The sequence below is a fragment of the Podarcis vaucheri genome (genome assembly GCF_965113315.1).
Source record: "Podarcis vaucheri genome assembly, chromosome: 15".
In the NCBI taxonomy this organism is placed as follows: Eukaryota; Metazoa; Chordata; class Lepidosauria; order Squamata; family Lacertidae; genus Podarcis; species Podarcis vaucheri.
Window position 1 is genome coordinate 7,901,419 of NC_138753.1, and position 27,789 is coordinate 7,929,207.

Genomic DNA, 27,789 nt, shown 5'->3' on the forward strand with positions numbered 1-27,789 from the left:
CGGGCGGGGGAGAGAGAGAGAGAGGAGAGAGAGAGAGGGAAAAAAAAGAGAGGGAGAGGGAGGCGAGCAGGCAGGAAGAGCGAGCGGGCGCTGTGAGGAGCCGCAAAAAGACCAGGCCGCCGGGCCTGAGGAGAGAGAGGGAGGCACCATTTATATATATATCTATATCTTATAACTCTTATCTATCTATATACAGAAGGCACTATTTTTTATTTTTTTAAAAAACATATATATATATCTATATATATAACCTTCCGTATTCCCGGCTGCCGCCGCCGCTTCCAAAGCCATGGAAGCCAATTGGACCGCGTTCCTCTTTCAGGTGAGGGGAGAAAAGACGACCACCCTCTTCAAAAACCAACCCCCCCCCCCGCACCGCGCGCGCACTTCTGAATAGCCCCCCCCCTCCTTAAATGTCCCCGCCTCTCCCTCCCCCAACCCCCCCTCCCTCCCTCCCGCCCGCGCTTGCCTGCCTCCCCCCCCCCCCGCACAAGGCACCCCGCGCAACCCTCCCCGCCAGGCCCTGATTCTTCTTGCAAAGGGCCGGCTCGCTCTGTCAGCAGCAGCGGCGGCGGGCGACCCCCCCCCCGCTAGAATAGCCGCGCGCGAGGGGGGGCGGAATAGCGGGAGGGAGGAGAATGTAGCTGCTCTCTACGGCGCTGTGGGAGGCCGGCTATAGCGCGCTCGCTCTCCCTCTTTCTCTCTTTTCTCCTCTCTCCTCCCCCCACCCGCAGCCGCCTGCGTCCGAAACAGCAGCCCCGCCACTACCGAAAAACAAACACAAATCTGTTTTGTGGAGGTGGCTTTCCTCTCTCCCCCCCCCCCAATACTTTGCCTTCTGTAGCTGGTTGGGTTTTTTTGTGTGTGTGTCCATTTTTTCTTCCCAAAGAAGAAGGAATTCGAGCTCTCTCTCTCTTTAATTTGGGGAGTGGTGGCTGCCCTCCGCTCTCCCGTCTACTCATCGTATTTGCTCAGATATTGGTGGCCGACGTTTCTTTTTTTTAAGGGGGCCATCCAGTGTTTTCTCCTCCACCCATTGAGCTAGAGTCCCCCCCCCACCCCATCTTGGGCTCATATCGGTGGCTTTTAAGGGGAACAAAACCTGTTCCCATATATATTATTGTACTTCTTGGGGCTTCTGTGCTTTTTCTCATCTTGTGCTCAAGTATCCGTGCCCCTTTATATGTTAAACTCCTTGACACATTAGTTTTTCTTTCTCCCCACCCCACCAGATTTTTCTACTGATATATGTGTGTGTGTGCTCTTAGTTCTTTTTTATGTTCTAATTGTTTACGATTTTAATTAAACTCCCCTCCCCTTGCATAGCCCTCTCTTAACTCGCATTTTCAGCTGCTGCATTCTTTGGCTCCCCCCAGTTCTTTAGGACTCATTTACTAATTTTCCCTCTTTCCTCCATGAGCTTCTCTGTGCACTCGCTCTTGCTCCTTCCCTTGCCACCACATTTTCTGCTGCATTCTTTATTCCAACTCCCTCCAGTTCTCTAGGATGTTTAACCAACTGCCTGCTATGAGATTTTCTGTACACTCTACTTTCTTCTCTCCCCTCAACTCTTTTTGCATTTTTCATCTCGTCCCCTACCCAGTGTTTAATTGGGAATCTTAAATTATTTTTCTCTCCTCACTCCCACAATGGAAAATAGGATTTTCTGCATACTTTTCATTCACTTCAATCTCCTCTACATCTTGTGTTTTTGAGCTGCTTATTTTTCTCCCTCAATACCTCTGCTGCTTTGGGACTCCTTAACTAATCCTTACCATGTCCTCTCTACCCCCTCTAAAGATTCTCGACACCTTTTACTCCCCAGGCTCCTAGTAGTTTTTGGTCTGCATTATTTCTCTTGTCCCCAAGATACTTTTGCTGCCTTTTATTATTAAAAATAGGTGCTGGCTCCCTCCCCCTAGCCCTATTTATTTTGCTTTTATGTTTTCTTTGGTGCTTTATTTGCATTTATCCCCCCTTTTACTCCCATCATCGGCACTTTCCCTTTAGTCTTTTAAGGTGCAATAGGGCCTTATGTGTGTATGTGTGTATTCTGAAACTAACGGCTACTCTGGAATTTCTTGCTTTGTAAGTTGCTGCTACTTTGGTCGCCCTTACCCCCAGCATGTTACCTTTAACTGTTCCCTCTCTTTTTTTAACCATGTTTTTGGTGGTGCCAATTTTACTGATTTTTCATTCTTTTTCTGTCCTGCAAATCATTGATCTTTTGCCCCTCCTTACTTTGGCTTGTGGAATTCTGTATTCCTCCCCTTCTTTGCCCTCTTCTGTTGTTTTCCAGTTTTGAACTGAGCTACTAATTCTTGTTCCCTAAACAATTATGCTCTTCCACCTTTTGCAACTTTGTCCTCCCATTTTTACTACTTTTTTTGCCCTCATATTTTTCTATCTGCTGTGCCTCCTGGTTCCTTCTCCCTCTTTCTGTTCCCTCTACCTTTTTTCCTTTGTTTTTCCCCTCAGTTTTTATCATGTACCTTTAAAGCATATTTTTTCTTTAAAGATTTATCACTTTCTCCAGTTTGTCCTGCTTCTCTCCCTTTTTTCTAAAGATGTGTATTCACATGTTTCATTTCCTCTTAGCCCATTCTTCAAAAAATTGTCACTTTCTCTACCCTTTTGTTCTGCTCTCCTACTTTAAATTACTATTCTCTTCTCCCTTCTCCCTTATTCTGTTTTCTCTCTGTTACTTTGTCACATAAAGCCCTTCTACTTCCCCCCTGGGTTTTTACTATTCTTCTGTTGGAAAGTAGTCCACTGTCTCCTGAAAATTATTTGTAAGTGGTTCTTTGGACAAGTCTTAAGGACAAATTATATTTTAATTTCCACACCTAACCCTCTTTATTGGGATATAGGTCAGGAATCCCCTTACCTGCATGTGGAATCAAATACTGGGCTTCTTTCAGGAGAGAGCATGTTGATAATGTAGCTGGAATTTGTTGACTTAATAAGAAAATGTTGGGACAAACCATCAGGGGTGGGGGCAGGATATGTTCAGGTCCTAATCAATTTACTAGTCTGCAGTTTTGATTTCAAGGAATACTTGCCCATGATAATTTTTGAGGGATTGCTCTCTAAAACCAGGGCCTGAGTGAATGATGAACATGTCTTCTATTAAGCAGCTCTCCTTGCTTAAACCCCTTTGAAAAACAAAACTCCCATTAACTGCTTTTTCTTAAAAAGATGCCAGAATAATGTAGTCAAAATGATGCCATATAGCCTACAACTTGAGTCACTTAAAAGCATTAATATTCTGTAAGGAATGCAGCATGCCAAGCTACTTCCTCCTTAAATCTACAATCCAAGTGAGAACCTAGATTACAAACCATTTCCCCTTTTTAGCTTGGAAAAAGTAAACTAATTACAATACCTCTTCTCCCCCTCTTTCTTGAAGGTAAAATAATCCTCTCTGCAAATTACAAGTCTGCGTCATTTTCCCACTGAGTCTTCTGTTCTCTTTAAAATACAAAGCATGACTCCAGTTTGAAAACATGAAGCGAAGGAATAAATCTGAGGCAAATGCACTGCAGTCTTTCTCTTCTAAAGGAAACTAGTCACCCAAGTACAAAGATGAGTCATTCGCTTAGGTGCCCAGTCTTTGGATGCAGGCTTAAAAAATCCTCTTGAAAACAGAATCTGTTTGAGCTTATGATAACTAAGAGCTCTTGTGTGACTTTTATCTTTGAATACAAGGAATGAAATGTTTTACCATAGGCAGATTCTAGCAGTGATACATCTGCAGTCCAATGATGGGTTTGATTATTTTCCCTGTTTAGAGATTTGAACATTGTTAATCTCCTTAGTGAATCATAGGTTATAAGATACATTTTTCCTTCTCTTTACCAACCTCTACTCCCTTGGCTTCTTTCCATAATAACCACTTGAAGGAATGATTATTGTGAAAATATATGTTAGGACCTTAATGGCTGTCTCACAGTTATATTTGTACTTCACTTGGCTTTTACTTCTTAGCTAAATAATTTGGTACAGTATTTCAGAGTTGGGGTAAAAATTAATCTTATGAGGAGGTCAACTTCATAAAAATATGCTAATGTCAATTAGTATGCATGATGGATTTCCCCCCACTTTTTAAAGGTTTTTGATCTTGTTCATGTGTTGAAAATGTCCTGCTCTGAAGCAAGGTGGAGGTTTTAAGCCTGAGTAACTTTTGCCTACACAACGGTTTCTGAGCTTATGTATATGTTAAAGCAGATTTTATAGCTGCCTAGGAAGTACACGTTGCATGTTTAATATTTGGGGAAAAGATAACCCATCTAATAATGCAACCAAGGTATGACTCACTTATGCTAATTGGTTGCTCTGACATCAAGGCTTCAGTGCAAAAAAAACTTTGCTTCTGGCAATGAAAGTTCACAATGCCAATCCTTCTACCCTGGGTCTTGAAACTGTTTTGTTTTCTATCACAGAAATCACAAAAACTACACTGCAAGTGAATGAAAATGACTTAACAAAAGATAGTCAAATGCTCGTGCCCTCATTTACCATTTAGCCCCTGATCCTTTTTTAGAAGGCCTTAATGCAAGGGATCATTAGGAATCACAGAAACCATTGCTTTTGGCAGAAAGGGGACATTGATTTAGCAGTTTCAGCAAACTCTTAGCAAGGTGAGATACCCAGGTCTTAAAGTAGATATCCTTGTTCAAATTACTTTTATAGCAGAAACCTTTATGAGTATGTAGAGTTCAGCCATCTTAACAGTTATGTAGATTTTGTGTTAAAAGAATGAACCTAACCTCCCTCAGACTTTCACGTTCCCCCTTGCCTGGTGGGGCTGCAAGGAAGAGTTTGGAAGCTTCCACTTCAATTTCAGATAAACCACAGTTTAGTCTATTATCTGAACCCTAAATCTTACTGGTGATTAGTGAAAGCATGGCAGCCTCTTTTAACTATGGTTTGAAATTAGATTGTTTCTATTAACCATAGTAAAATAATTCGGTTTTTCAAGATGTAGATAAAATGGCAAGTTGCTGGTGATAAAAGAGGACTTAAATGTCTTCTCATGGTTGCATGGGGCTTGGGGAGAAGAGTGTGCAAGTCCAGAGAGAAACTAAGCTTGTTCTAATGATGCTAAACCATAGTTTCCTGCTGGGTCCACACAACCCCAAAGCTTTAAAAGGTTCTTATTAAAGTGTGGTTTCTTGAATCTTGTCTGAAGGATTTGTGTTCCATTTTGAACTGATATATTTGTGCCTTGATAATGTGATTTAAGTTGGGTGCCTTGGGCCAAATCTTTCCCTTCCATTATTTTTTATTGGTGCCTCAGTTACCAACAGAGGTAAAGGGAAGGGCATGGAAGCAGATGTAGGAGCTGTGCTAATCACTAACAGGCTACTTTGATAGAGGTGGCTATGGCCCTGGCCCCCTGCTGAGAACTGCTTGCAGGCTGCCATCGTAGATAATGTGTGCAGTGTATTAAAATATGTAAAAACTTTGTATGAAGATAATTGGGCTCCGAATGCTTACTGTCTTCAGTTTTTTTTTGTGTAGAGCCTACAGGGAAATAAACATACAGTAAAAGAGTTAAAGCTTGTCCGAGTTGGGTTTCCAGTGGTTGCATCCTTGGCTGCAATTGTTTTACAGGATCATTATGATATTTTAGTTGAAATCTTGATGAAAAGTGGAACCTTGTGTTGGGTTCACGCTCTGGTCACCCAGCCTCCAATCCCTGCTATATTAAAGATGCCTGTGAGCTATTCTAACAGGCTCAAGAGCCTTTCTGGGGCAAAAAAGGTTCTGTGTAATTCATACAAAATTGGGCACTCACATTACCTATCCTTGGAAAGTACCTCCCCCCCCCCCAAGAACAACACAATGCCATTTATCTTCAGTGAGCAATCATTTCAAAGGTGGCGGTTGGAAAAAGGTTGCAGCCATTTTTGGTCTCAATAAACTCTCAGATGCTGCATCTGACAGACGTACTTGCACAGGCTTTTGTCTTTTTAGCTTTTGGAGGGATGTGCTACTGATTGTGAATTAGTAATTAGTGACTTGCATGTGCTGTTTTATGCTTTGCTGATTTTATTGTATTGTTGTGGGTGGCTTTTATTGAATTTTGGGGTTCTAATATTTTAATTTGGTTTTTAATTCTATGTCGGCTACAAAAGTACATTTCCTAGGTAAATAAGTGAAATAAATAAATGTTAAAAACAAACCTGACAGCAACAGCTAACTTCATAATAATGGGAGGCTGGACTCTCCTAAGCCCATCTTTTCAGCTTGGAATATAGTGGAGGACTCTGTAAGGACAGAAATGTCTCCTCTTCCAGCCTTGCTGAAAGTGGCCAGAGGTGCTATCTAATTTCCAAACCATGTGGATATAGAGTAGAGAATGGCAGAAAGGTGGACAGAGATGCTGAAATATTTGGGAATTTCTCTTGTCACTTCCTGCACTCTGTGCCTGGTGGGATACTTGTAATGGCTTGTGGACCTGATGCAAAACCATGTTGTGGGTGACCCGCTGGCTGTTCCTTGTATATGAGGTGGGTTAGCTGGTTTAAGTCAGACTATCTCAAGTGAAAATATATGGTTGAAATTGTGCAACTCATGAGAGGGTTGCATGTTGTTTAGACTTTGTTTTCCTCTGAAATAAGCTATCCAGGTGTTTCAGAACCAGCCTGTGCTATCCAGAGAGCCCAGTTCTCACAAGGCTCGTGCAGGCCTCTAGTGTGAGCATAACATGGCCTGGATTTACTCACTCAGCATGCCTTGCAAGTCTCCTTAAGCTATTTCTAGTAGCAAAAGTTTGTGAAAGGCTTTGTTTTTCACTTTAGTACTTGATGGAGTGCCTCTAGACATGAACTGCAGAGGTTCTTTCAAAACATGGTTGTTTAACTCAGCTTCAATAAGGTCTGTCTTCAAATGAAGAACCATTTCAACGCTGGATTCTGATTCAGACTAAAAATGTATGACTAATTTTGGTTAATCCCAACTATCGAAAAGCAAATGACAGTGCAGCTCATACAGCGTGAAAGGAAACAAGCCTCAGTTTTTTTCTTACCTCTATAGACAAAATTTAAATAAACTGTACTGGTAACAATTAATTTTGCCAGTTGAAGAGAACCTATAGGGTCTGATTCCAGTAGGAACAAGAGTACAGGCAAACTGTTCATTCCTGGGAAATGACATAGTGTGTACAGTTGTCTTTCTCTGCAGTCATTCAGGGTCAACTTGTACTCTGGCAAGTTTTAAGAAGTCTCTGCTTGAATTCTCCCCAGTCCTATACAGTGAGACCCATTTATGGTTTTAAAATACTTTTCTTTACTTTGAAAGCAAGCTTAGTACAATTTTGATTTGTTAAGGTTGCCAAATCTTACATAGTACCCCCAGATAACACTCGAGTATGGATGGAATCCACTCCACGCCCCTTCTTAAGCAGAGTCATAGAATACTTGGGCAACTGTACATGGGAACTCTTTTGTCTTCATGCTGGGCAAGTGAGTTTCAAAACTGGGATACAGCTAGCACCTATTCTCACATCTCCCTTGGTTTATTGTTCTGTCTGATACAGAGCACTGTCAAAAGCTCTCATGAAATGCCGAGAAACAGGGCCATGCACACACTCCTTAAGCACAGGTTAGCATGTGTTTGAAAAGTTGCTCATCTAAGAATATTTCTCTTGTGAGCTCTTTTTAACATTGCAAAGTGAGAAATCCAACCAAATGTCATGTCCTCTCCTACCTTTGCTCCTTCTATAGAAGTGTGGTTTAGCTAGAACTATTCCCTTTGTCCTTGAGCCCAGCTTGTTTGTCCTCTCCATGGCATCCAGGTGATATGGCTTGCAGGCCATAGCCCCATTATGGATTTAGAAGTGAAGCCTCTTGGGTTGTCACCAGATCCTCTATATTTGCCCATCTAAAATCTGTTCCCCAAGGAGCTGCTGACAGAATAAGAATTACATCTCTTATTTTCACCTGTTTTCAGCCTGGAATGCCTTAGTCATTGTGTTACTAAATATATACATGTCAGAAGGTGTGAGTTCCCAGTACATGCTCCTTGTGTTTAGTTCCATCACGGACAAGTTATTACAAGTACAACTGACTTGGTTGTACTGTCTGTCTGGCGGGCTCATGGTTGGCTTTCAGAAGCAGCCTTCCTGTCAGTGGACTGGTGTCGACAGTTGTGTTATCCCCCATGTAATGTATCCACAATCTAATAGAGCAGAGTGGGCATTATAATTGTATTTGTAACTTGTAGTTAACCAAATAGGCTGTCATTAAGATAGGGATCATGTAATATGTTGAGCAGCATGGCATACACCCAGTCATTAGCTGCAAGAATTGCTCCCCTCAGGAATTAAAAAAATGGTTTGCTGAAATGTGCACCTTACTATATCCGCCTGACGAACGCCTGTATTTAGAAAGCAAGTGGCTTATCTTCCTTTTGGGGAAATTACTGTGGGTGGGATTATATAACTCTAATGTCCATTTACCTCAGTTCTTATGTTGAGGATTTGCTCTTGTGTTTATAGTGGGAAAGAATAGCATAGTAAAAAGGTGGAAACTTCAGTGGTTTTGCAGGTGACATTGCTATTTAAGTTGGCCAGCAATTTACTTTAAGAACACACTCCTGGTGGTTCAACAATGGCAACAACAAAATATTTGCTCTCCCCATTATATGGCTGAAATGAAGAAAGCTAGGAGTAGGGGAGGGGATCTTTTTGTGGAAGAAGTGAAAGTTCTGTCAGTTGTACTGTATTAAAAACAAGTTATTGGGTTTAGAATGTTTTAATTCTAAGTGTGTCTTTTGTTCTGGAGGATTTGGGGTTTTAGTAAAAAAGAAAAGAAAAAGGAGATCCTGCATGTCTTAAGTCTGCCTACCTATATTCTAGGAGTATGCTTGGTTCAAGCAGGTTTAGTGATGAAGTCGAATAGTCAATACAGTGGTACCTTGGGTTACAAACACTTTGGGTTATAGACTCTGCTAACCTGGAAGCAATACCTCGGGTTAAGAACTTTACCTCAGAGTGAGAACAGAAATCATGCAGTGGCCGCACAGTGGCAGTGGGAGGCCCCATTAGCTAAAGTGGTACCTCAGGTTAAGATTGGTTTCAGGTTACGAAAGGACTTACAGAACGAATTAAGTACGTAACCAGAGGTACCACTGGAGTGATAATAAACATAAGGCATAACCTCATAGTCCAAGTATTTGTCCCTCTAGCCCAGTGCAGTCTGCTCTAACGGGCAGCTGCTCTCCAGAAATTCAGGCAGACATCTTTCCCATCACTAGTTGCCTGAGATCTTACTTGGCAATGCTAGAAATTGAACTAGATACCCTCTGCAATGCAAAGCTTGTGGTCTGCAACTCTCTTTCTCTTTTCTGGGTTCCTTGGAAATTTCCCTGGAATCTTCTGCAAGATTCCTTAGCACTTCAGTCAAAATGGGAAAAGTCCACTGAAGAGAAAGAGTTTGAAAACCCTGTTGTTGTTGTTGTTTGTTTGTTTGTTATATCACTTTTCATCACAAAAGAGTAACCCAAAGCAATTTACAAAAACTCTGGCAGTCTGAGTGCGCAGTCTACATGAGACTCTCTGGGTCAGACCAATTATATGCAAATCTGTTCTCCTAATCTCAGTGGAACTTATTTTCAGTAAGTATTTGAGAACAGTGACCTAAAAAAATGTTTTTAGCCGCAATTTTCAATCCTTACTGCCTATTTTCTATTATTTAGGATGACTTGCTCTTTAAAAAAAGTTCAATTCATCAACAGTCAGTCTGTATAAATATACTTCCCAATAATCAGCAATAAGAGAAACTGTTTTATTAATATTTTGAAACATTTCAAGACGCGTCACAAAATAAAATGGGTTTTGTAGTGAATTTTACTACTGCTGAGTTGCATTGAGCTTGCCTTCTGCTTTAACTTTATTTCTAGCCTGAAGGATACTGCAAGTCCTAACTGCTGTACTCAATGCATTGGTAACCTCGATGCTGGATAACTGTAACACACACTGTGTAGGGGCTGCCCTTGGGCCTGGTTGAGAAGCTTCAGCTGGTACAGAATACTATGACTACATTGCTGATGGAGGCATCTGGCTGACAGCATGTGATACCAATGTTAAAGTATATTCACTGGCTGCCCATCTACAGCCAAACCAGGTTCATTGTCTTTGTATTGATTTACAAAGTTCTGAACAACTTAGGTCCAGGCTACTTTAGGGACCACCTGAACCCTTATATCCCAGCTCAGTCACTTCAGTCATCTGCTGGAGTGATAGAATCATAGAATTGTAGAGTTGGAAGGGACCCCAAGGGTCATTAGTGCAACTGCTTGCAATGCAGGAATTTCAACTACAGCATCCATGACAGATGGCCATCCAACCTCTGCTTAAAAACCTCCAGTGAAGGAGAGTCCACAACCTCCTGAGGGAGTCTGTTCCACTGTAAAACAGCTCTTACTGTCAGGAAGATGTTCCTGATGTGTCACCAGCTATGTTGGTGAGGTTCATTTGACAAGAAACAAAGCCTTTAGTGGCACCAGCCCAGTATTCTGGAATGCTCTGCCAAAAGAGATTCAGCAGGCTCCTTCAATTTCAAACTTTAAATTCCTGCTGAAAACTTTCCTATTCCATCAGACTTATGTAGGCAGTTACGAATACATCTTTCCACAATAGTTAGATTTTAACTTTTTGTATGCTTTTTATTGTATTGTTTTACATGCAGTTGTTTTAAACAGCTCTGATATACTTTTATGAATAAAGTAGAATATACCTGTTGGGAACAAAAGGATCAGTATTACTTTCCTTTCTCTTGGATAAGTTTGCCCCTTCAAGTGCTAGATGGACCAATACCCCACTTTCCAAGTAAGATTGGCTCCTACAATTAAAATTCATACAAAATCCACCCCCAGTTGATAACGTACAAAAATGTGGCTTTGGGCTGAGTAAGTACGGAGGACAGTTGTATTAAGTAACAGGTGAGGCAGACCAAACATTACTTGTTATTCCTGGCCTGTTAACCAGTTGAGGATCAACATTGGTGGCCATGTGGGTGGCTTTCTTAATGGAGCATGGATTAGGATTTTGATGTCTTGGGAGGTGTATTGGAAGACTTTGGAATTTTGACATTCCCAGCACTTTCGGCAAATAATCATGAATTAGTCTGAAATGAAAGCGCACTACATTATAGTCATACTTTGGATCTTGAACACCTTGGCTCCCGAACAAATTGGCTCCCTAACGTTTGAAACCCGGAAGTGAGTGTTCTGGTTTTTGAACGATTTTTAGAAGCCGAATGTCCAGCGTGGCTTCTGGTTGGCTGCAGAAGCTTCCTTCAACCAATCGGAAGCCACACTTTGGTTTCCAAATGTTTTGAAAGTTGAACAGACTTCTGGAACGGATTCTGTTCAACTTCCAAAGTACGACTGTATATAGTATACAGCCCTCCTGGCCTTCCTCTCAGGTGCAGAGCACAAGGGAGTTAGTCAGAAGTATAGCCCTGACTAGCTGTTTCTGTAGGCTCTCCTGCTCTATCTCCTGTGGTGGTTCATACTCTTAGCTTTCCCTCAAACAAGGAAGCTTGATACTGGTTGCTATTTAAAAGGCATACAGTAAACAAAAGCAAATGCCTAGACCAGTACTTAAACTGCACTCTTCCATTTATTAGCCTGCGGGTGGGGAACCTCTGGCCCATCTATAGGCAATTTTGACCAAGCCGCACGTACTTGTCAGTCACCTGTTTTGGTATTAAAAGCTCTATCAGCTGATCAGCAGAGCTTCAAAGCACTGCACAACACTTTGAAATCCTGATTATCAGTACATATCTGTGCATCACAGCACTGCAGTGTCATTTGCAATGTCAGATGATTGATAGATGAGCAGCCCCCCACATGTCAAATTCAGCCCAGGGGGGTGGGTTGGGGAGCTAAGGATCCAGTTTCCCACTCCAGCACTAGCTATAGCAAGTTTCCAATACTTCATATCAGTATAAAGAAGATTTTATGAACTGCCTTCACCTGCTTCCTAAAAATAGAAAATGACGAGTTTAGGTGGATCTCCTGGCGGAGGTAATTCTATAAAAGGTGTGCCACAAACTGCTGGCTGGCTGTACATGAGAACAAGATTCATTTGTTAAGACAGGTTTCTTGCTTACAGTGTCAAAAATTTGAAAGCACATTGACTGACTGATGACTTGAAAATGAAACAACTTTAGTCAGGCCTGTGATAAAACTTGGATGTCTTGCAGAGTTGCTTGTCCCTTCTGTTTGCTCAGTCTGTATAACTTGCATTCAATTCTTGTGTCAGGCTTCCTAACTCTTGCTAATGTGTGTGGGGCAGGAGGGGAGAGGAAATAAAAAACCTGAATTTTGGTGGTAGTAGTATAAATTAGCAAGGTAAGATATGTACAGATTTGCTTTCAGCGTTCTCTGTGTGTAGCTTGAATCCTTTTGTTGCCTTGTGTGTGCACAGTCCTACACATTAAGTGCCATTTGAACATTAGGAGCTGGGTTAGTAGAAATGTTATAAGGAATTAAGTATAAACAGATTAATAGAATATTAAAGGAAAAAATAAGGTTAGAATGTGTTAAGATAATTATAGGATAGAAAACATAGGAAGATGGAAAGGAATTGCTGAAACAATTAACAGAAGTGGAATACAAAAAGGGAGGTGTGAGGAGGTCGTGGAAATAAGTGAATGAAAGATAAGATACTGAAATTGTTTGATGTGTTTTAAACTGTTTTTGTTTGGTTATGTTAGTTTAATGTGTCAGTGCTATGTAGTGTTTTTGTATTGTATTGTATTGTTCTTTTTTTTTGTAGCGTTGTGTTTAAATTGTTGGAAAAGTAATAAATATTATTTTCAAAAAAAAAAAAAAAGAACATTAGGCGCTGGGCCCCCTCAAATCTGTTCCAGTGAAGGGCAGCTCTTGCCTTCCGAATTAAACCCTACGACATTAGGTAATGCGTGGAATTTACCATCTCAACAGGTTTCTGAGCAGTCTTCCCTTATCAAAGCTAAGTAGTGCGCTTGTAAGTTACAAATGAATATTTCTGTTTTTAGGCACACGAAGCATCACATCACCAACAGCAGGCAGCACAGAACAGTTTGCTGCCACTCCTGAGCTCTGCTGTTGAGCCCCCCGACCAGAAACCAATTTTACCATTACCAATAACACAGAAACCTCAGCCCCCACCGGAAACGCTAAAAGATACCATAGTCGGGATTAAAAAGGAGAAACCGAAAACCTCCTTTGTGTGCACATACTGCAGCAAGGCCTTCAGGGACAGCTACCATTTGAGGCGCCATGAATCCTGCCACACAGGGATAAAGTTAGTGTCACGGCCAAAGAAAGCTCCTGCAACGATGGTGCCCCTAATCTCGACCATCGCAGGTGACAACAACCGGTCAACGCTGGTTTCGACCATCGCAGGTATCCTCTCAACAGTCACTACGTCTTCCTCCGCCACCAACCCAAGCAGCAGTGCTGGTGCCACAGCAATGCCGGTGACGCAGACGGCGAAGAAGCCCAGTAAGCCTGTCAAAAAGAACCACGCCTGTGAGATGTGTGGCAAGGCCTTCCGTGACGTCTACCACCTCAATAGGCACAAGCTGTCCCACTCAGATGAGAAGCCTTTTGAGTGCCCAATTTGCAACCAGCGTTTCAAAAGGAAGGACCGCATGACCTATCACGTGAGGTCTCATGAGGGTGGCATCACCAAACCCTACACCTGTGGTGTTTGTGGAAAAGGCTTTTCGAGGTACCATGTAGAAAATCCCAGGCGAGCTCAAGTATTGGATTTTCATTCCGTGTTCGCGTGGGGGGTGGGGGTGGGAAGGGGCCGTAAGGAAAGTGAGTGTGGGAGGCGGGGTGGGGTGGGGTTGGGGACAGTGACCCTTCTTGGGTCTTGAAGTCTGAATCTAAAGGCAATTTTGCAAGTGATAGGACATGCTGCTTGTGAATTTAAAACAATAAATTATTTATGTTGGTCTGCATTGGACCTTGCATTAGCAGGCCATGGATGGAGATCTTAAAACAACTCTTTTTATACAGACCAGAAAGAGTACCAATCTAGCAGTATTGGGGAAGCAGAGATTCTGTTCTATTTGGATGATCTCCAGTTCTAATAGCTAGTAGATCTTTCTCTTAAAAAGAGAATTATACCAATGGGGTATACCCCAATTGGGACGCGGGTGGCGCTGTGGGCTAAAGCCTCAGCGCCTAGGGCTTGCCGATCGAAAGGTCGGCGGTTCGAATCCCCGCGGCGGGGTGCGCTCCCGCTGCTCGGTCCCAGCGCCTGCCCACCTAGCAGTTCGAAAGCACCCCCGGGGGCAAGTAGATAAATAGGTACCGCTTACCAGCGGGAAGGTAAACGGCGTTCCGTGTGCGGCTCTGGCTCGCCAGAGCAGCGTTGTCACGCTGGCCACGTGACCCGGAAGTGTCTTCGGACAGCGCTGGCCCCCGGCCAATAGATGTGAGATGGGCGCACAAACCCCAGAGTCTGTCAAGACTGGCCCGTTCGGGCAGGGGTACCTTTTTATACCCCAATTATACCATTTGGGGGGGATTAATTTTTTTCTTTTCCCGCAAATAATCACAGGCAAGCCATGTGACCTCTTTGAGGAATGCAGTTAGAATGCTGCTTATAGGGAAGTATGGATTTGAAAGATTTGGGTGGTTGGTTAATTGTTTATTGTGGAGGATGTTGGGTTTTATAAATGACCTACACTGTGTTATGTGTAACAATGTGTTCTCTTTGTGTCTCTACTTTTTTCTTTCTTATACAGGCCTGATCACTTAAGTTGTCATGTTAAACACGTTCATTCCACAGAGAGGCCCTTCAAATGCCAAGTAAGGGGTTTGGTGATCTACAGTGCTAAATTTATATGCTGTCTGCTAAACTGCTTCACAAAGAGTTTGGATTTGCATGTCATAGGGGCTCTTTGAATTGGAAATATTGGGGCGTGAGAACCAGATTGGGTTGCATTATGGATCCTTGGAATCTTACCTTCAGGCTTCATCAGTAGAGCTTCACCTTGCTTTAGAGCATTCTTTCAGCTTATCTCCATGAGGCGACTTTGGCTAAGTGCTGAAATAGCCCAGAAGACTTTTTACAGCATAGGTGAAAAAGCACAAGGGAGAGAGAAGCTCCCACTTATGGTAGCAGCTTCCTTGAACAGGGCTCTACAGATCTCGGGCTGACTTTGGTAGCCAGCCCAAAGTGGTTGGGTCATGTCTGTGCCATTATGCTAAGCTTGGCATGTCACAGAAGAGCACTGTAAGTTCAAGGTGAATCTCTTCCCCTTTCCCAGCTTCAGTGTGTAGCTATGTTTACTTGGCTGAATGTAAATGCTCCAGATGTTCTTGATAGAAGCATAAATGTATTTTTATCTCTGTATTTGAGCAGGACTGTACACATGGATTACTTGAGTGTCTTGTTTTGCTGTCTTAAACATGTTAACTTCACTGTTTCCTCCAGTGGAATAGAAAATGTCCTCCATCCTGAGACCATATCTAGTCTTAGTTCAGTAAGCACATTCTAAGGCATTTTCAGCAAATATTGCCAGTTCTAGCCCCAGTATTGAAAACAATTTCTTGTGACAAAAGTTAGCTAGGAACCAAAGACATACTTGCAAATATCTCTTTGCAAATAGGAATCTCCTTCAGCTGTGACTGCATAATTAAGCTTTTGTAAACTGAAGGAATAGTTGTGTTCTTTTTTTCCACTTGCAACTTGTCACTGTGCCATAAATGACAACCTGCATGCATATGTAGGCAGACTAGCAATTCTTTTTGTATTGGCTAATAACTTGTCAACTAGTTTATGAGGCTGAGCTTAAAGGCAAGCAAAATGGCTAAGTTGATTGAACAGTTGGCTGTTCTTCTATTTTGCTTCATCTGTGCAAGACTGAGCTTGTTCTCCGTGACTCAGCTATGGCCAGCTAGTGCTTTGAATTAAAAGGAATGACTCTTCATGCTTTGTGCTTAGTTTTTGTCTTGATTTTTATTTAACTAAATGTAACTGAACAGTGGAAAAATCATAAGCAGGAGTGCTGGCAGAAAACAATACAAGAGACCACCTGTGTGTGTATTCCTAGCATTTATAAGCCCCATGGCAGTTTGGTATGCGAGACTGTCTTGCTATCAAAACACAAAAGTTCCACTTTTGTCCTCTTTAAGCATTACTCAGCTCTATGACATGAGTGTGCTGCTCAGTGTTTGGATAATGGGTACATCAGTTAAGAGATGGTTGGAACCATAGTTGGTATCGAGTTCATAGAATCCCAGAATGTATTTAGATTGGTCTTTTATCAGCTGCATCTTCATACTGCCTTCATACTAGCCAGCTGCAAAAGCGTAGTTCGGTGGCTAAGCATGTTAGGCCTGGTAGACGTGCTAAAACTCCCAAACTACTTCATGGTTCACATAGTTGAGCGGCACTATACGCACACACAGATTCTTTCCAGAAAGAAGGAGAGGAAGGATTCTAGCCTATATTGCAAATAATTCTTATGCAGGAGGATTCAGTCATGATACTCTCCCCTGCTGTCTTCCCACTCTGGGCAGTCTAAAGTTGTACAGTCCAGATACAGGTTTACAATTTTACTTGTGTTTTAACAAATTAAGTGTTGTATCCCGTTTACACATACTCTGATGGATATGACTACTGGGGTGGGGTGGGGAGCAGCCATACTGGTTGGGCTACAAATGAAAGGGGTCTTCCTTCACTGTGTGTACTTACGGGGAGGAATACTGCTATGCTTTAATTGCACGTCAGAAGGGTTTGAACTAAATCTCAAATTTCAGTTCCTCCTTTGTGGGGTGTAAGGACTGATGGTGTATTGGCAGCATAATAAGAAGAATATACCTAAAATTAGCATTCATTGGAGTAAGGGTAAACCTTCTGTTTCCTTCCATGTAGACTTGCACGGCTGCCTTTGCCACCAAAGACAGGCTGCGGACACACATGGTGCGCCATGAAGGAAAGGTGTCATGTAACATCTGTGGTAAACTTCTGAGTGCGGCATATATTACCAGCCACTTAAAGACTCATGGGCAAAGCCAAAGTATCAACTGTAATACCTGTAAACAAGGCATCAATAAAAGTAAGTGGACACCCCCTTTTTTCAAAACAGTCTTTCAGCGTACTCTTTAGCATCAGCTATATGTAGTGTATGTGTGGCATGTTTAAAATATAAAATACATGATGTAGCTCAGGCATAGGCAAACTCGGCCCTCCAGATGTTTTGGGACTACAACTCCCATCATCCCTAGCTGACAGGACCAGTGATCAGGGATGATGGAAGTTGTAGTCCCAAAACATCTGGAGGGCCAAGTTTGCCTATGCCTGCTGTAGCTTATGTGAGAAATGATGGGGAATTGTAGTCAAACAGATGAGACTTGCAAGGAAAGGAATTTCTGTATTACAGTGGAGTTTGCACCAATTTTTCTTTCCTTACCCAGTCGATCTCAAATGTTGCCAGGCCTTACCCAAAGCCCTTTGAAGTCGGTGGAAAGTATCCCATTGATTTTAGCAGGCCCTGAATTGTCGCTTCAAAGTTCTTGGCATGCTAGAGCTGATGACTAAACAAGTTTTTTTAAACAAAGCATTCATCCTGATTGAGTTTTTAGGGCACTGAAGATAAATCTTGGTTGTTGCAGCTGAAATGCCCAGTCATGTTTAGCAGTGCAGATAATGAAGACATTTCCTCCTCTAAAACAGCTACATAAGAATGGGATTTCAGTGGATCGTAAAGGAGTTAGGGGTCAAGCAGCTCACTTCAGTTCCTCCTTTGAAGGATTTCCATAACACAACAAACGTTTTCATTTTTGTTCCTTCAGTTCTCTCTGAAAAAGCTTGAAGGCATGTATTAGCTATGAGGAAAGCAAGATAAGAAATTTATAGGATCGAATTGTTCATCACATAATAGGTTTCGATGTTTTTGTCAGAATCTGCTAATCCAAACATAGGTTTATAAATAACAACTTGTGGTGAGTAAGGATGGACAGGAGTTGTTACGAATTTTAAGTCTTTTACAAGATTTGGCCTATACATGCAATAGAATGAGAAGGTAGAGATATGAAGTGGTACAGTAGGCTGTACCACCTCATTGAGTGGCATTTTTGAATGCTAGTTGATAATAAATAAACTTCAGGCAGAAAACTGGCACAAGGAGCAGACTGCAGTAGATCCATCTCCCTGATGTTCTTTGGTAGAGGGGGTTATTTGCAGAGAAAGTTTTACTTTCAGTACTAAAATACCTCCCATCTTTCACCTGTTGTCTAAAAGTAGTAAGTCCAGTCTACCAGCTCAGAAATCTTTTGCCTCATTCTATTGCATGTGTACATGAGACATGACTAATAAGATGTGGGCTAGTAACTTTCATAGGTTCATGAGTATGGCTGCCTAAGAACTAATAAACCTACAAAATAAGTGATAACCTACCAAATTGAAGGAAAATAATTATGTGCGTTGTTGCCCAGTCTCCTCAAATACTAGAGGCAAGAGTCGGTCATGGATTAGCAGTCTGGAAGAAAGGTTTCTGTATTGCCCCTCCTCATAACTCCTGTTCTTCCCCAATAACTTCAAAAGGGTTGCTTCAGAATATATGTTTTTATTTGTGATACCATTGCAACAATCCAGTAAGGATCTATTCAGACTTAGCTAGTGGTCAGCTCCATGGCTTGGCAGGGGGACTTGAAGCAAGTTTTCCCATCTCCAAACTGTAGCCTGTACTCACCACATAGGCTCTGTTGCTTTCCCCTTGTACAGCAGCCTTCCTTTGCCTGTGTATCCCCCATTCTTTCACCTTCTCTGTTTGTCGCTTATCCCTTTCCACATTGTGCCTTTCCACATTGCGAGTGCAAAAGAAGTCTTTTGGTGGAGATAAATGGTGTCTTGTGTTAAATTATGCAAAGTCGCTTCACTCACATTCCTCTTAATTGCAGAATTTGGGTTTTTCAAGCAAGAAAATCTGCACCTCCCTGCTTGTGAGTAGCAATTGTCTAAAATTGATATTGTTAGTGGTATTAGGCTGGAAATGCATGATGCAGTAACTGATAACCTGCCTTTATTAAGATACTAAGTTTTTTATTGATATGGACTGCTTTGCATGTTAAACTATGACTTAACACAAATGAGCAACCACTGTACAAATCAGAGCTGCGCCCCTCTTCTTTGCTGTGCCGGAAGGACACAAACCCAGTGTTGGCTTAAGTCTTATGTGCACCCAGGGCCCTTGATTGGTTCCTCTCCAAACAAGTCACAAGAATAAGCCAAAGAAGATATTCCTCATTCTTAGTCGTTTGGAAAGAAACAAGCCACAGTGGCTGATGTGCATGTAACACTAAACTAGTGTTTGTGTTTGTTTTCTTCTGGCTTTGCAAAAGAGAGGAGGTGGGACAGGTGCACTTTGAGCAGCATGCACTAGCACACCTGTTTATTCCTAGTAAGCCATAGTTGCTTAACTCTTGCTTGCCATTATGCATGAACCAGGCTACTGAGAGTTGTTGTATCTAATAAGGCCTACTCAGAGAGGACCCACTGAAACCGGTGCTCCTAAATTGGCCGTGTCCATTAACATCATTGGGTCTACTCTTGAGTAGGACTATCTTTGGATACCACCCTGAGCCCTTGTACAAGCCATGGTGGCATAGGTTTCCAGTTTCCCCCATAAATGATTCCCAGCCAATCCGTCCTGCAGTGCGGTCTGTCAATGCAGCTAGGCCACCTTCCATCCATCTGCTTTATCCACAACTGTGGTCACTGTATGAGGAAGCGCTGCACACACTTGGCCACTGTGCACACACTTTAGTCTGACTTAGAAGTGGTCGTTTTGACACAACTACATTATGGAACTCCCTGTTGGCAGAGACGGTATACCTGCAGTTGCTACATGTTCGGAAAGCAGCTGGGTCTCTTCCAGCAGGAAGGTCTGTTAAAACTCATTTGTTCTTGCTCTTAATCACAAGGACTTAAGGAGGGTAACATCCACTCTGTATAAGGTAGACAGGTCAGTGTCCCTTAAAGAACTCCTGATCTAAGATGAACAAATTGGACCCATGAAATGAGAGGCAGTGGGAGGCTATGTTTGTCCCAGTCATTTCAGCAGCACACTTAAAGGCGAGGGTTTGGTCTCCTAGTTCTTCTCCAATCCATTAAATAGCTGGGTTTGAAGCTTTACACAGCTGTCCTAGCAGAGGTGATGTTGGAAGTGTTAAATTATTTGCACACAACTGCTTCTGTTCAAAATCATGAAGGGGTAGTTTTATGGAAAAGCGAATGCAAATCTTCCAAAACCCAAATCCACTTTCCTCAAGAGTTGCCAGACTTCAACAAAATTATTCCTTTTGATGAAAACTCTAACGTGCATCTGTATATATGTGTCTCTCTTATAAAAAATTTGGCTGGAATAGCATGCATGAACGAAGAGAGTAACAACCAGAAGCAGCAGCAGCAGCAGCAACAGCAGCAGCCACAACAGCATGTCACAAATTGGCCTGGAAAACAGGTAGAGACCCTGAGATTATGGGAAGAAGCTGTTAAAGCAAGGAAGAAAGGTAAAAATCTATGCCCTTAGAATGTTGTTAAGTGATGCTGTTGGTGATAGATCAAATTCACAATAACACTTGTGTCGTGGCAGCAGCCACTAGATAATCTGGCATTCCCTCCTGCCATTGCCAATCAGACTCACAATAGGTCCTTACCGCTTAATCACCTCAAGCAATTGCCCAATTATGAGAGCAGGCTGGGAGACATTAGTCCTGTTATGTGTTAGCAAGTCACCTGTCAGCGTGGTCTGCTGCTTAAATAAAAAATGTGAGCTCTTGCTCCAGTGTTAAGAATTGGGGACATATAGAAAACTTTGATTTAAAACCTTTTATGGCAATTTCTTTTGTAAAGCTATGAACTCTAGTGATAGAATTAAGACCAATCAGAGGCATACTAAAGAAAGAAAAGAAAAAAGAAGTTACAAGTCCTTCATCGGAGAACTAGTTTCTGGGTTCCCCTTGGAGAATTCTCAGCAACTTTGGAAAGCCAGAGAAGTTAAACTGGTATAAAGCCACAGTGTAGATATTCTCAATTTTGATGTCAGGTTGCTCTAAGTTGGCTAGGAAGGCATCTGGCCTAGGTTTCTTGACCTTGTTACCAATCTCATCCCACTTGCTTTTTATTCCCATCTTGTCTTTCACTTGACATTTTAACAACTTTCTGTTGCTTTCTTGTGTGACTAGTTGCAAAACAACAAAAAGTGGTATGTTCTCTTCTTGCCAGGGTGACTCCAAGACCTGCTGTAGGCTGAGCTGGTCACTCAGTTGCCTTTTTTGTAGCTCATTTTTGTCTTAACTTTATAACGCACACAAGTAAGCCAAGGAGGTGTTGGCTGACCATTGGAGGATAATGACATAACTCATCTAATGGAGTCTAAGTTACTAATTCTTCTCCACACTTGAGCTTCTAATGGCGGTCCTTTTGTTTCAGATACGTTTTTTTCTTAAAATAGTATGAAAAGTACACTTGTCTTTCTATTACTATGTCTTGCGGTGGCTTCCATACAAGGAAGTAGCAGCGACCTAATGCAGTGAAAATCAGTGCCAGATTTAAAAAATCTTTGTTTAAATGCAGGTAATAGTGGCCTAGTTTGCACATATGTTAAGTCATGGCTTGTTAAACCATGATTTCTTGGCTTGTCTGATCCCCTGTCCAGCAGCTTAACTGTGGTTTGTTAATTGCCAAGAAACCACATATTGAAGCCATGGTTCGCTGGCTAAGTTTTGTTTTGACATTGCGTGCAAATCCAGTACCTTTCCTTAACCATGGTTTGTTCAGCCACTGCAACCTAGATGCTTGCCAAGCTACAAAGACAGAAGGCAAGCGTAGCTAGGGGAAAAAATCAAACTCTTGAGAAGGAAGCCATATTTTGTTAGATTGCCTGTGGAACAACTCTTGGTTTGTTAGCCAAACAAGGGTTTTGGGTTATGGGTGAAATAGGCCAGTATAATATATATGTGGTTTTTTTGTATGAATAGAAGCTACAGAACAACTCTTGGTTACAGGTCCACTTTGATATTTCTCCTTCCATCCACACTAACTTTTTCAGCTGTTGTTGAGCAGTGTACTTCCTTAAAGAAGATTACTGTAGTAGAAGTCTTGCAGATAATGATCATATGGCAATGTCCAGTTTTTATTAGGATTAATGAGTATATTGATATCCTTATTATTTGGATTTTTGTGTTGTACACCAAAGAAATCTGGCAATTACAACAAACCATCCAGGTGTTCCTCTTGCGTTATTCTGCTTTCAGAGTTGAGATTTTCAGGGCGAAGAATGATACAGCAGATTCCATAATTATAATTTCTGGGCCACTAGAACACACTCTGACACACACTAGTCTTGCCAAGCTTTCTTCTAATTTCCCTTTGAAAAAGCTAAGACTTCTTGGGATGCTGAATCCTGAACACTAAATCCCATTCTTTCTAGTGAAAGATGTAGCAATATTTAATCTTATAATCCTGTTCCTCCAATGGCAGCATGCACAGCTTCATGCTAATTTGGCTTCACAGATAAATTGAGAATGTAACTGGTTCAAGGTTATTACTCCATTTTATGATTGACTAGGGATTTGAACGTGGGTTCCCCAATGCAAATCCAGGTTGCTTATGTATATGATCCTGGCATGCTCTTAATGCTTAATGCATAGAGTCTTCCTTAGGACCCAGAGTTTCCCTTCCTTCCCAGATAAAGGTGTGTTGAAGTGAACTCCAGTTCCTCAATAACTGACGTCATATTTTAGCCCCACTAAACACCTGCATTTCTTTCTTGTGTTGCCATTTGCTCCTTCATCTTCCTCTGGTGCCTACGGTGGCTGCTGGCATCTTAATTGCATTGCCCTATTTTTTATGAACTGTGCATGCACACAGAGCCAGGGAACTTGGGGATGGAGAGACTGTTAGAGTTGTAGCTGGGTGGGGACCGGTGGAATCCTGAACTCTCCATAGGGTGCAAAGACTGAACTGGGAGAGAAGCCCCCGCAACCTAGGAACAGGGATGGTTTGACAACTTGGTGGAAGCTGAGCCTGCAATTGCATGAATGGTCAACTTTCTTGGGCAAAAAGCAGAAGGCATTGGCCATTTCTTAAGGCAGTTTTAACCACTGATTTTTGGAAGACAGAGTTTTCAAACATGATGTAGACCGAGCATTTTTATACCTCAGAAGGCAAGAAAAGGGAATGTCAAGAAAAGAAACCATTCAAATAATTTTTGCCTGGTGTAACTAAAGGGCCGTGGAGGTAGCCTGAGAAAGGATGGCCAGAGTGCGAGTGGAAAGTACTTTAGCCTTAATTGATTCTGAATCACTTGCACAAAAGGAAAACAGTTGCATTCCATTGAGAAGTGGAACCCATTGGCTCTGCTGCAGAAACACCAGCCACAGCACAAAGCAGCCCAGTGCACAAACAGAAAGGTCTGACTTCAGGATGCATCCTGCCTTGGCTTCTTGGGACACAAGCCAGGATGTGCTCTCATCCCAGGGGTACCAGGAAGCCTGGATGCCCTACTTGTGCTTGCTTCTTTTTCTCTTGCACTGTTGAAGTCCCAAAATCTGCATTTTAAAGTCTGGGTGCTCCTTAACTCCTTTTCTCTTGTGATGGCAAGTCACGTTGGTGCACACTGAATTATTGGCACCTAGGTTCCAACAGTTATAAATGCAGGGCAGTATTGTGTATGCACAGTATCCTAAGGAATGTGATGGTCAGGACTGGAGTGCTGGCAGCTTCTGTATGCAATAGGTGGCAGATCAGGGCACGGTGAGAGGCTGTAGGTCAGTTGAAAAACCCCATGCTTCACAGGTGGCAGATGTCAGATTCAACTCATGGCATCTTATGTTTAAAAAATCTCAAATTTGCTGAGCTTGAAAAGTCCCCTGGTTCTCTGAAGACTTTGTATGCGGCTGCTAGTAAGAGTAGATAGTACTGGGATAGATTTTTGCCTCACAGTTTGAGAGCCTATGTTGCCTGGGAACACTTGGCTTTGGTTAGAAATTTTAAAGTTAGACATGACAGTTTCATGCTCGTGTGTAAATGCAGCCACCTCGGTTATACTAGAGAGTAGGGGGAAACTAGAGAAATGTCATTGAATGGCTTAATTGCAACACCTTTCCTCCACCTCCAATTTTGATTGCAGAAAGTCAACAGACACTGAGGCCAACTTCAGTCAAGCAAGGTAGGGTCAGATATATTTATATAGCTTGTATGGTAAGACCAGACCCTTGGGTCTCTTAGAATCTGATTCCCCAGATACAATTCCTCCACGTTTGTGGGTTACAAGGTGGCAGTTTCCAGACTCTGACAATAACACTAGCTGCCTGTCACTAAGAACTAAACACCCTGGGGAATTGTATAGGGGCTAGAACCCTGTCTACCCAACCACCTTTTGCCCCTGCCAGTCTTTTCTTAATCTCACCCTCCCTATTTGTGCAGTGTGAGGCCCACCTTTTGAAGGGTGGGGTACAGTCTGTCTGTTGTGCAGCAGAGCAATAGCATGGCACAACCAAGGCTTCACACAAGTTGCAACCTGAAAGAGATTCTGGCTATATGGCTTTGATGCACTAGCAAGTATGTGAACAACTTTATGCCTTGGCTTTATGCCTGGAGCTTGCCTAAGTTAAGGTTTCCAAGAGGAGCTAGCTGTTTGTTTTCATGCCATAACTAGAGGAGTTAGTCGCACATCCTTTTCTTTCCCCCCTATATGTGAGCATAAGTATTCTATGGCTAGCCAGCAGGTGGTGCTGATATACTAGAGGTATTTACCTCTACCATGTACACTTCCTGCTTATTCTCCCCACACGGTTAGCCCCAAGGGTCCTTCTGGTGTACATTATAAGCCTAACTCTTTCTCAAAATTCTAAAGGAAACACTGGTGTGTAACTTTTAGCCAACCTGAAAAGCTATGTGACCAGTGGGGTTTGATGCACACACCTTACTGACTGGGGTGTTGTAGTAATTTAGTAAGAAGTTACACTTACTAAATTATTCCGCCAACTGTGGTTTAAATTGATCTTAAGCAGGTAAATAGTGAAACCAGCTTTATGTATTGGTCCCTAATAATGACTTTTTAAAACCTTCACAGAATGTCAGTACAACTTTGAGAAGGCTATAGAGTACGTACCATTCGGTATGTACACTCTCCTCTACTTATAATGTTCCTCATGAGAGGATTTTCTGCTAATACTGTGCTGTTTTTATGAACAAATCCCCCTTTTATATTTTAAAAAACAACTTTCGAAGGAAATGTATTTAATTCAGATGAATTGCATGATTGAAGTTAACCTAGGCTGTAGAATTAATTGTATTTAATGATCTTATTCCCAAATTGATGCTGTTTGAGGATACTTAACTGTTGCAGAGAGAGAACAGAGAATTTGTTGACTGCCATTAGTTTTCTTTAAAAAAAAATCCAGTGGTTTTGCCAAATTACCAGGAAACCTGAGAATAGCTGCAGGTTGATGGTTAATTTGTTGGCCTGCAAGCACTCTGTAGCCATTGGCTGAGCTGCTGTGAGTGAACTGTCAGCAATGAGGGACAGGAGCTGGAAGGGACCATGTGTTGCAGTGGGAAGGGATACTTAGAGATGGAGGGCTGGCTTTGCAAGAGTACAGGTATGAACCCACAAAAAAATGCAGTAAGGTTTATGTAATGGACTCGTCGTCCATTATTTAATGGACCCTTCTAAGGACTGCCATGCCAGGGGTTCAAAGTCTTCTCTGGGGTGTCTTTTAATTTTAATGTTTAGGAAAAAAACAACCTTTGGTCTCTTTTTATATCTCTTTCTTGTTTTTTAGAAGCTGCTAACCTGTGCCAAACGTCCACTGCTGCCACTACGCCTGTGACTCTTTCTACTCCCTTCAATATAACTTCCTCAGTGGCATCTGGGACCATCACCAACCCAGTCACAGTGGCTGCTGCAATGAACATGAGAAGCCCAGTCAATGTATCAAGCGCAGTTAACATCTCCAGCCCGATGAGCCTAGGCCACCCTGTCACCATTACCAGTCCGTTGTCTATGACCTCTCCGTTAACACTCACCACACCTGTTAATTTACCAACTTCAGTAACTGCTCCAGTGAACATAGCACATCCGGTCACTATAACCTCACCCATGAACCTCCCGACGCCAATGACATTAGCTGGTCCATTAAATATAGCAATGAGGCCAGTGGAGAGCATGCCTTTCCTTCCCCAGGCATTGCCAACCTCTCCCCCATGGTAAAAACAAGCAAACAAAAACTCACAGCAGTATTAAAAAGAGGAATGAAAAGCAAGTCCTTACCAGCAATTATATTTTTGTTTCGTTTGTTTTTGTTTCGTTTTAGTTAACAGCGGTAATGAAGCCAGGCTAATTCAGCTGGGGCAAAAATAATAATAATCATGCACCGTTTTTAAAAATGGAAAACTATTATAGTGTCTCTGTTTAGTTAGCTGGCTGTTGATCTATATTACTGGACCACATTTGTTTCCTTCAAGCTGGCAGTGATGTTGGAAGAGGAACAGATTGTAGTTGAACCCAGTCATTTTTTAAAAAAATAAATCAGCATTGCTGATAGCCCTGGAAATTGCGAATGAAGAAACAGTTTTAATCTAATGAAGAAACGGTTTTAACCTGAACACAAGAAGGCTTAAGAAAGGCCCTCCATATTATCATAGGATGGAGATGGATCACTTGCCAGCTCTGTGTCCCTCTGATTCAGAACGTAGTGTTTGTAGTGTTGTTTTTTTAAGTAAATGCATTACATGGTCCTTTTTTTGTTTTGTTTAAGAAAATGCATTTTGAGTAATTATGCATTTTACCTTTTGGGAATATGATAATTTCAGGCCGAATTCCCTATGGGAAAAGTGATACCAGCTCTGATATGCAAAGCATATGGTAACTTATCATTCTACCTGCAACATATACATAACTAGGGATTGTGACCTGATATTTGGAGATGTAAATACTACGAGACATATTACCCTAAGGGAATATAACATCATATTCAACATTAAAAAGGAGGAAAAAAAACTGTTCAATGTTTGGCAAGGAACAGCTGTGGCTGGTGGAAGAGGATTTGAAACCTACACAAGCATGGTCTCTGCTCAAAACCCAGTTGGGACTCTTTCGGAAGAGCAAATAATGGGCTTTGGAACACAGAAAAACAATGCTTTAAGCTAGAAGACTGTGGAGATGCTGGGGTATGATGTATGTATGCCCCCCATTCTCCCAATCAGAACCTGCTGGCTGTGTTGACAAAGGAGAGCAGGTGGTGTTCACTAGAAGTTTTTTGTCTTATATTATAAAATGATATACAGTTTTTATTCTAACCACTAACTAGTTAGGATGCCCCTTCAGGACAAGCCAAGTGTGCATCTTATTGTTTTGTGTTCTTTTCTTTTTTTAAAGCCCCTTTCTTCCCTTCTCCTTAATCAAGTGTTGTGCAGATCTCTTCAACTTTGTAAATATTTGCAGGAGAAACCCCCCCCCCCAATCATTTTTACTTTTAGTTAATTGTGTTAACCCATAGTTATCAATTTGTGGGGGGTTTCCCAGTAACTATCTGACCTATCCAGTGAAGGAGAAATGCCCCTTTCCCCCACCCGATGGTCTCATTTTTTTTTTTTTTTAAAATACAGCTACACCTTTCTTTCAACTTTTTTTATCTGTACTTAAAAAGTAGGATGGAAAATCTAGGGAAGAGGTTACTTTTTTAGGCTATCATGTCACAAACATTTTTTAAGCTTCATTAAGACCTGTCCTATAAACAAGATGTTGTGAGAAATAATTGGAG

The 27,789-nt window shown here is 41.9% G+C and overlaps 1 protein-coding gene across 6 annotated transcripts; it reads left to right on the forward strand.

The window, feature by feature from the left end:
- Positions 1-27,613, forward strand: VEZF1 (vascular endothelial zinc finger 1). Of its 6 annotated transcripts, none has more exons than XM_082200816.1 (9): positions 2-322; positions 13,032-13,750; positions 14,757-14,820; positions 16,892-17,075; positions 18,919-18,960; positions 20,386-20,529; positions 24,153-24,191; positions 25,098-25,142; positions 25,810-27,613. In XM_082200816.1, the coding sequence occupies exons 1-9, from the start codon at positions 290-292 to the stop codon at positions 26,235-26,237; spliced, it is 1,698 nt and encodes a 565-aa protein (XP_082056942.1). In that variant the 5' UTR covers positions 2-289; the 3' UTR covers positions 26,238-27,613. The 6 variants fall into 6 exon arrangements, with proteins under 6 accessions (XP_082056944.1, XP_082056947.1, XP_082056942.1 ...); XM_082200817.1 differs by having other exon boundaries at positions 3-322; positions 13,032-13,729; XM_082200818.1 differs by lacking the exon at positions 18,919-18,960 and having other exon boundaries at positions 1-322.
- The last annotated feature ends 176 nt before the right edge of the window (positions 27,614-27,789 follow it).